Source organism: Mytilus edulis, unplaced genomic scaffold (genome assembly GCF_963676685.1).
Source record: "Mytilus edulis unplaced genomic scaffold, xbMytEdul2.2 SCAFFOLD_440, whole genome shotgun sequence".
Taxonomy (NCBI): domain Eukaryota; kingdom Metazoa; phylum Mollusca; class Bivalvia; order Mytilida; family Mytilidae; genus Mytilus; species Mytilus edulis.
Genome location: NW_027268325.1, coordinates 1 through 10399, shown reverse-complemented (window position 1 = coordinate 10399; position 10399 = coordinate 1). Strand labels below are relative to the sequence as shown.

Here is a 10399-nt window from a genome sequence, read left to right as displayed (position 1 = left end):
CTAATTTATCTTAGTTTACCCTGATATGTTCACATATTTTAGCGATTATCATATCATTATGTTTATTTATACAACAAATGGAAGTTTTTAACGACCTTGACGGGTAATACAGCCCTTGCACGGTCGGCCCAGGCTTGCGCCTTTTTGGGCATTAAATAATTTATTTTTTACATAATTTAGAATGAAAAATAAAATTAATAAAATTTTACAGAGCAAACAAATTGAATAAATAAATGAATAAATGAATTGATGAATAAGTAAATAAATAAAGAAATGAAAAGAATATAAAAAAATATATAATAAAATAGTATAAAAATAATTTTGTTTAAATCAAACATTTAATAAATAAATAAATAAATATTAAAAAAAAAATATAAAAATTAATTATTAATAAACACGGTGCCACCAGAAGCAGGAACAGGAGGCCAAGCAAACAGCACTGAACTGCAGCAACGTTGTCCTGGTACACCATCAGCCAAGTAAAGAGCGGATAATTTTGATATGCCAAATAGTGTATGTGAATTTAAATGCCAAATAGTTTGTATAAACCGAAATAAGCCTAAATTTGTGTATGTGAGTTTTGCAAAAAATATTAGTGAGATGTTTTGCATGTACTGAAAAAAAGAGAAGTACAATAAAATAAAATAAAATAAATAAAAAACCAAAGGGTGTATGTAAAGTGTTGACTGCTTTGTGCTAGCCTACCGTAGTTGCAGGACTTTATAGTGCTAGTACGCTGGAACGCTATCCGCAGGAAGACAGCGCCCCACGATGTTTATTTATGATTATGTATGGTTTTTTATATAGTGTGTCAAACCAGTGTCGTTCTCAACGTGCTAAGAGTGTAACCAAACTTTAATCTTAAAACAACTTAACTTACCCCCATTCACATCTACAGTAATTGAATTACTTTTTACCGTCCCGACATCATTTCTGGCAAAACAGGTAAATACTCCAGATTCAGATGTAGTCATATGCATGATAGTAAGAGATGAGTTATCAATGTGTCTTCCATTAGTCTTAGAATCAAGTCTTGTTATAATTCCATTGTTTGAGTACTGCCAATATATTTCCCTGATAGGATATTCCCTTAAGGATCTAATGTAAGAAGCAAGTGTGAGAGAACCTCCATATTTGACCAGTATGGTTTTATCCGAATGTATTTGTACTATTGGAAATTTGATGTCTGTAATTTAAAACATCAGTGAAGTAGTAAAATTAGATATGCATTCTAAAAAATGGGATATAAAACACTCGTGGTATATTCAACATATAGCAGGATATGGATTTATGGAATGTTGATACTTAGAAAGGCAAAGTAAGCAATTGTAAAGGTCGAATAATTTGATTATTTGTAAAATTTGTTCTTAACTCATCCTTATTATAATTTATTTCAAGTTCAGATATATATTATAACTAAGACTGAGGGTCATACGGTACAGGTTTTATTTCAAGTCATATTTGTTTTTTTTTAATAATCTTCATATGAAACAAATTCAAATGTCGTCTTATCATGTTTTTTTTTGGGTCATACAAAGCCTCGTCCACCCAATATGTCCTATATGTCACAGTTGGAAATTAAAAAAAAAATAAAAATTCACAACAGCAACCTTTTACCGCCCCTCCCCGTTATTAAACGTATCGAATGTCCATTCAATGTATACGTATCGAATGTCCATTCAATGTATATATTGTATCTCTTATCTAAAAAAATAATGATATATTTTATTTTTAATTCGTTATAAAGCGTTGATTTCCATGGTGATGACGATTGCTATTTAAAAGAACATCATATCTAAACGTAGCAAAATATTTTGCATACAAGCATAAAACTTCCTGATAACATCAGTTTCAGGATAGTTTTTTTGTTCAAATCAGAGGTTTTGTTATTTTACAAAATATAGTGAAATCATAAAAATAATATATTTTCTATGTATGTTGGCATCTTTTTATTTCTAAATGAACCCAGTATGACTTCTTCCAACAACACTAAACAATGATACTACATTTCCGTATTGTCATACATGACAATGTCTTTCAATTTGTCTTTAAGTTTGGAATTTGGTTTACCAAAGTGAAGGGCAGACAAATGAAATGTGTTTACACTAAAACCATGATCGCTAGTGAAGTGGGGTTTATGATGAGTGAGTGTAAATTGTCAAGACCTCATTCCGTTATCAACCAGTGAACGTAATGTCATTTACATAGAGAACGATTCTATGAGTTGCCTTATTTACTAGGACAACAATATATTTGTCAAATAGTCAACATTACAAGGTTGAATAATAAAGCCTTTATTCATTTCAGTAATCAAAAAATAACAATACAAACGCGCATGGCAATAGCTTGATCGTCGTTATCGAATAATGATAATACTTTTTTTTACATAACATGAATACAATGATGGAAATGAATTGACCGGTTAAGGAACTGAGACTAGATCCCAAAAGTTAATATGTAGAATAAGGATTGTTCAAAGCAGTCAAAATTATGAAACCCTCTGAACAGTTCATACAACTAAACATTGAAAATTTGATAAATCATACCTCCTTCCACAGTCAGGTTTATTTCATTACTGCGAGCCAATCCTACAGCATTTAAAGCAAAACAAATATAAATTCCAGCATCGAATTCTTTTGCTTCTTTTATTGTCAATGATGGTTTTCTAGCGGCAGAACCACCAATGCCAGGATTGTTCGATGTTAAATTTGTTGTTGTTCCATTATGTTCCTTTTGCCAGTAGACGATGATATCCGGTGGGTCAGATATTATACTGCAATCTAGAGTTACATCGTGGCCATATCCAATGGTGACGGTTATATCTTTTACTGATACAACTGGAACGCCTGCATAAAAAATTGTCATAAAGTTTACCCTTTGAAACTACAAGAATGTTGAAATAGGAAAATAGTTTTGTTCAGAACATTTATTAACTTTGATGTACAAATTAGAATTTCGCAAATAGACGTGTTGGTGTTACTCTCTTTATGTGTGGTCAAAATGATAATGACAACATAAAAGGTATAACATGTCAAACTTAATTATTTGATAAATGACACTTTATTTCCTTGAGTAGAGTTTCGAGTCATTTTTTGATGTAACACAATTGAGGTTTGACTTTTTAGCTCACCTGGCCCGAAGGGCCAAGTGAGCTTTTCCTATCACTTGGTGTCCGTCGTCCGTCGTCCGTCGTCGTTAACTTTTACAAAAATCTTCTCCTCTGAAACTACTGGGCCAAATTAAACCAAACTTGGCCACAATCATCATTGGGGTATCTAGTTTAAAAAATGTTTGGCGTGACCCGGCCAACCAACCAAGATGGCCGCCATGGCTAAAAATAGAACATAGGGGTAAAATGCAGTTTTTGGCTTATAACTCAAAAACCAAAGCATTTAGAGGAAATCTGATATTGTGCAAAATTGTTTATCAGGTCAGGATCTTTCCGCTCTCAAATTTTCAGATGAATCCGACAACCCGTTTTGGGGTTGTTGCCCCTGAATTGGTAATTTTGGGGAATTTTAGGGAATTTTTGCTGTTTTTGGTTATTATCTTGAATATTATTATAAATAGAGAAAAACTGTAAACAGCAATAATGTTCAGCAAAGTTAGATATACAAATAAGTCAACATGACCAAAATGATCAGTTGACCCCTTTATAGTCAATTTTTAACCATTTTTCGTAAATCTTAGAAATCTTTTACAAAAATCTTCTCCTCTGAAACTACTGGACCAAAATTAATCCAAACTTGGCCACAATCATCTTTGAGATATCTAGTTTAAAAAATGTGTGGCGTGACCCGGCCATCCAACCTAGATGGCCGCCATGGCTAAAAATAGAACATAGGGGTAAAATGCAGTTTTTGGCTTATAACTCAAAAACCAAAGCATTTAGAGCAAATCTGACATGGGATAAAACTGTTAATCAAGTCAAGATCTATCTGTCCTGAAATTTTCAGATGAATCGGACAATCTGTTGTTGGGTTGCTTCCCCTCAATTGGTATTTTTAAGGAAATTTTGCTGTTTTTGGTTATTATCTTAAATATTATTATAGATAGAGATAAACTGTAAACAGCAATAATGTTCAGCAAAGTAAGATTTACAAATACGTCAACATGAACGAAATGGTCAGTTGACCCCTTTAGGAGTTATTGCCCTTGATAGTCAAATTTTAACCACTTTTCGTAAATCTTATTAATCTTTTACAAAAATCTTCTCTGAAACTACTGAGCCAAATTAAACCAAACTTGGCCACAATCATCATTGGGGTATATCGTTTAAAAAATGTGTCCGGTGACCCTGCCAATCAAGCAAGATGGCCGCCATGTCTTAAAATAGAACGTAGGGGTAAAATACAGTTTTTGGCTTATAACTCACAAACTAAAGCATTTAGAGCAAATCTGACATCGGTTTAATTGTTTATCTGGTCAAGATCTATCTGCCCTGAAATTGTCAGATGAATCAGACAACCCGTTGTTGGGTTGCTGCCCCTGAATTGGTAATTTTAATGAAATTTTGCTGTTTTTATACGACCCCAAAAAGATGAGGGTATGATGTCGTCGTCTGTGTCGTCTGCGTCGTCTGCGTCGTCAGCGTCGTCTGCGTCGTCGTCGTCCGAAGACACTTTAATTTCCGGATAATAAATTTAGTTTAAGTGAATAGATCTTAATGACATTTCAATACCACAAAAGGAAGATTGGGATTTATTTTGGGGATGATGGTCCAAACCGTTTAGGAATTAGGGGCCCAAAAGGGGCCAAAACAAGCAATTTTCTAGTTTCAGGATAATAACTTGTTTACCAGTATTTCAATTGCTCTGAAAATATACTGCAATGTTTAAAATCACAAGTAGAAGGTTTGGATTCATTTAAGGGGTTATGGTGCCAAAGTTTAGGAATTAAGGGCCAAAAAGGGGCCAAAACAAGCATTTTTCTAGTTTCCAGACAATACCTTGTGTGTAATTGCATGGATCTCTCTGAAATTGTACCACAATGTACCATATAACAAAGGGGAGGCTGGGATTAGGTTTTGGGTTAATTGCCCAAAATATGTAAGAATTAAGGGCTAAAAAAAGGGCCAAAAAGAAGCATGTTTCTAGTTTCCAAACAATCATGACAATAACTTGTGTTTAAGTGTATGGATCTCTCTGAAATCGTACTACAAGGTTCAATATTACAAAGGAAAGCATGGGATTGAGTTTAAGGGTTATTTCTCCAAGGGGGGGGGGGGTTTCAATAAATTAGGGGGATCTAAGTTTGCCATTTTTTAAGGGATTTTTTTTTCAACATTTTTCAAATTTCAAATTTTGAAAAGTTTTAATAAGAAATATTCAATTGCACAGTATTGTGCAATAGATGTGTTAGATCTTGAACCACATTAATTTTGTGGCAAAAACCTATATTATGTCAAAAATTTGATCACAATCAAAATTCAGACAGTATCAAGCTTGAATATTGTGACCAAATTTGCCCCAACTGTTCAGGTTTCGACCACTGGGGTCGAATAAAGCAGCGCCCTGCGGAGCACCTGGTTGGTTATTATCTTGAATATTATTATAGAGATAAACTGTAAACAGCAATAATGTTCAGCATAGTAAGATTTACAAATAAGTCAGCACGATCGAAATGGTCAGTTGACCCCTTTAGGAGTTATTGCCCTTTATAGTCAATTTTTAACCATTTTTTCGAATATTTTAGTAATCTTTTACAAAAATCTTCTCCTCTAAAACTACTGGGTCAAATTAATCAAAACTTGGCCACAATCATCTTTGGGGTATCTAATTTAAAAAAATGTGTCCGGTGACCCGGCCATCCAACCAAAATGACTGCCACGGCTAAAAAAGAACATAGGGGTAAAATGCAGTTTTTGGCTTATAACTCAAAACCCGAAGCATTTATAGAAAATATGATAGGGTTAAATTGTCTATCAGGTCAAGATCTATATGCCCTGATATTTTCACATCGATCGGACAACCCGATGTTGGTTTACTGCCCTGAATTGGTAATTTTAAGGAAATTTTGCCGTTTTTTGTAATTATCTTGAATATTATTATAGATAGTGATAAACTGTAAACAGCAATAATGTTCAGCAAAACAAGATCTATAAATAAGTTTTTCATGAACAAAATAGTCAATTGACCCCTTAAGGAGTTATTGCCCTTTATAGTTAATTTTTAGCATTTTTCATAAATGTTTGTAGATTTTTAGAAAATATTTTCCACTGTAATTACTGGGCCAAGTTCATTATAGATAGAGATAATTGTAGCAACAAGAATGTTCAGTAAAGTTAGATCTACAAACACATCACCATCACCAAAACACAATTATGTCATGAATTTATCTGTGTCCATTGTTTAATATGCACATAGACCAAGGTGAGCGACACAGGCTCTTGAGAGCCTCTAGTTTTTAAATGTGACTTGGATGGAGAGTTGTCTCATTGACACTCATATCACATCTTCTTATGATCTATGTAAGCTATTTGTCGTAACCGAATATCTTTGTATGCAGTTAATACGCTTGTGTTTTTTATGCCCCAACTACGATAGTAGAGGTGCATTATGTTTTCTGGTCTGTGGGTCCGTTCGTCCGTCTGTTCGTCCGTCCGTTTGTTCGTCCCGCTTCAGGTTAATGTTTTTGGTCAAGGTAGTTTTTGATGAAGTTGAAGTCCAATCAAATTGAAACTTTGTACACATGTTTCCCATGATATGATCTTTCTAATTTTAATTCTAAATTAAAGTTTTGACCCCAATTACATAGTCCACTGAACATAGAAAATGATAGTGCAAAGTTCAGGTTAAAGTTTTGATCAAGGTTTTTGGTCAAGGTAGTTTTTGATGAAGTTAAAGTCACATCAACTTGAAACTTAGTACACATGTTCCCTATGATATGATCTTTCTAATTTGAATTCCAAATGAGAGTTTTGACCCCAATTGCATGGTCCAATAATGCGAGAGTGGCATGAGTGTACTATGGACACATTCTTGTTTTGATAGTTTATCTGTTAACCTGTATTAATATAGTAGAAAGGTCGATTGCAGGATAAAACGAAGTAAAAAAATATGCTGTAAACCCTGTATAATTATTCGACATCTGATTGACAACATTTTACGGATTTTTTTCATACAACTAAGGATATATACATATTTTGATAACTATAACAAATGATATATTTACATATGTTACATACAGATGAATTTACTCATAAATACCAGGATCAAAATTTTGTACGCAAGACGCTCTTCTATAGCTACACAAAACTCAAATGATACACCCAAATCAGAATAGTAAAAGAGGCCAGTAGAAGCATTATCATTGACTATCATAATCATTATGATAATATGCTTTTGAACATGTCGATATCTAAAAATATGTGTAACATAAATCAATTTCTCAAAATTCAACGGTCACCCCCATTTTTCAACCAAGGATTTTTACTTCCACAATATACGGATTTACTTTAACCCTCAGCAAGTTATAAACATTGTATCTATGGTAGATCTAATCCTCATTTAAAAATTTAAGATACTTACTTCCAAATACTGACAAATTTGTATTTTGGCTATGACCAGATCCAAGAAGATTGTCTGCATAACATGTATACAATCCTGAATCAGCTGTATGCGTATTTATCAAAGTCAAAGAAGGTACAGAGTGCGATACGCCATACACTCTTTGATCAATAGATGTAATATTTATTGTTGAATCATCTGTTTGCTTCTGCCAGTAAACATTTGTGACATGCGGAACTGCGGTAATGCTACATTCGAGAGTAACATTTTGTCCGTGTTGCACATTGTAATATTTCGATTTAACTGTTAAGCTGGGAATATCTGACAAAATTTAAAAAAATGTTTTTTCATCAGCATGCATGTACATACGTTATATTTATTAACAAATAAGTTAGTATTATACAAGAGGGGCAATAGATACAAGAGGAACATTCAAACTTATAGATCGAAAATAAACTGACAACGCCATATCTAAAAAAGAAAGAGACAAACAGACAAATAATACACACAAGTCACAAGACTCAACAGATAGAAATAAAGACTAAACAACACGAACCCCATCAAAAAACCAGGTCAGGTGCTATGGAAGAATAAGCTGATCCTGCTTAAGATGTGGCAACCGTCGTGTTGCTCATGTTATTAAAAATCCGATAGACAGTTTCAGTATGTCACATTTGTGAAAAGGGAACGGATTGCTGTTACGACATAAGGAACATATTCGATATCAACCAACCCATGCTGGTGTCCGTAAAATTTACGAAGGGATTATGTCAAAAATCATACACGAACAAATTTCTAAAACTATATTGACTTATTGTTCTAGTATATACAACATAATCATCTGTATTTTGTTTTTTTGTGATGATGCAGCTAGTGTGGACACACATCAACTATAAGAGGGACAAAATACGAAACAACAAAATACTGAAGTGCAACAAGAAACAAAAGACAATGCAACACACTCAGAAACGAACTATAAGATAAGAACTGCCATTTTCCTGACTTGGCTGAGGACATTTTAAGAAAAACAATGGTGGATTGTCTGTACCAAGTCAGTCATATCACAGTTGTTTTTCATTCGTTTGATGTGTTTGGGCTTTTGATTTTGCCATTTGATTAGGGATTTTTTATTTTAAATTTTCGTCGTAGTTCAGTTGTTTCTGTGATTTTACTTGTACTTGGTTGCTTTCCAAACTTCGTGCTTTTATGGCAATGTTAAATATACTATTTAAATGACAACATTACATTTCAGAACTATATAATAATAGTTGTCCTAGGTACCAGGCTTATAATTTAATACACTCGACGTGCGGTGCGTTTCGTCTGCATAAGACTCATAAGGGACGCTTAGATCAAAATAGCTAGAAAGCCAAACAAGTGCACAGTTAAAAAGCATTGATTATCCATAATTCTAAATACGGTTAAGGTTGACTATGCCTGGGATGAATCAATCCTTTTATCTAAAATAATCCATACTTTTACAAACAGAAAATTTATATGACAATATAATTGAAAATCATGTCAACACCGAAGTGCTGAATAACCACTAAATAAAAACGAATATGTAAAACAAGCAAGGTCAGCACCTAAAAATAACACAATAGGACAACGCTTTGTTTGTCGCGACTAAATCGACGCCACAATGTGACGTCACAGTTAAATTTCTAAACAAATTGATATAGTTTATGATCAGGTTTGTAATCATGGTATACAATGTATTTTATAACAATTTTTAGACTATTAAATAAATACAGAATTGTGTTAATTATTAAATAATTAATTGTAGTATCTAGCTATATCGGTATGTCTTCTAAATTCAACAATTCAAATAATTTGTGTACGTTTAGTGTGTTTAAACTAGAATCTTATAAATGAACTGGGTGATAAATTATCTTTACTTTAACATACAAATATAGTTTCTGACTTTTTCACCTTTGATTGCTAGCTTTTATTTTGTCGGTTTTTATGTGCTTCCTTCTCATGAATTTTCACTGTAGTTCGGTAAATTAAAAAAAAAATAGTAATGTAAGTATTCCTCTGTTTAACAGTATTAAAAGGATTTAAAAAAAAAAAAAAATTCGGAATACAAATTAACAACGCGGGAAACACAGATTCTATTAGAGGGAAACAACGGAAGAACAGAAACACTTAAGTGAAAATAAAAGAAATACTAATGCAACATACATAGAAACGAACTATATATATTTGATTACAACTGTCATATTCCGAACTTGGTATCCTTTTTTATGTTTCTCTTATATTTAATTTGTCTGTAGACTTTTAATTTTGAAGGTAGTACGATGAATAACCAACAGTGCATGCCATTTGAGTACACGTAACATGAAAACTCCTTGTATTCTTCTTGTCATTATATCTATTTCTGAGTTTAGGTCGTCAAAAGGGTAATATATATTCACATATGTCGTTTGAACAAATTGCAGCAGGTATAACTTCCAGATTTAAAATAATCGTATATTTCTATTCAATAACAATATTTCATTCTCGATTTCTAGTGAGTTTCAATTTGATTGTTAAAAATTACTTTAATAATGAATATGAAACAATGTTACTTAATATCATACATTGATAATGAGAATAGTTTGGTTATGCTATATTTTCTAATATGAAAATACTTACCTCCAATTACTGTAAGATTGATTGGTTGACTATGAACAGTAGACTGATAATCTTTGGCAGAGCAAGTATATTGGCCGCTATCTTCAAATGTAGCAAATGTAATATCAAATGAAGGATTTTCAACTGGCTTGTTCTGTTCCATTATGCCTCCACTAAAATTCTTTGTCCAAAATACATGTACAGTTTGGAATTTTTTATCAGGTATAATAGTACACTCAAGGTTAACATGATTGCCATATTCTTCCACGTAGTAG

The 10399-nt window shown here is 32.8% G+C and overlaps 1 protein-coding gene across 1 annotated transcript; it reads right to left on the bottom strand.

Moving 5' to 3' along the window:
• Positions 1 to 2517: 2517 nt before the first annotated feature.
• Positions 2518 to 10287, bottom strand: LOC139507318 (cell adhesion molecule CEACAM1-like). Its single transcript, XM_071295702.1, has 2 exons — positions 10146 to 10287; positions 2518 to 2846 (listed from the first exon to the last, which is right to left on the bottom strand). Exons 1-2 carry the CDS (start codon positions 10285 to 10287, stop codon positions 2518 to 2520), a joined length of 471 nt encoding a protein of 156 aa, XP_071151803.1.
• Positions 10288 to 10399: the final 112 nt, after the last annotated feature.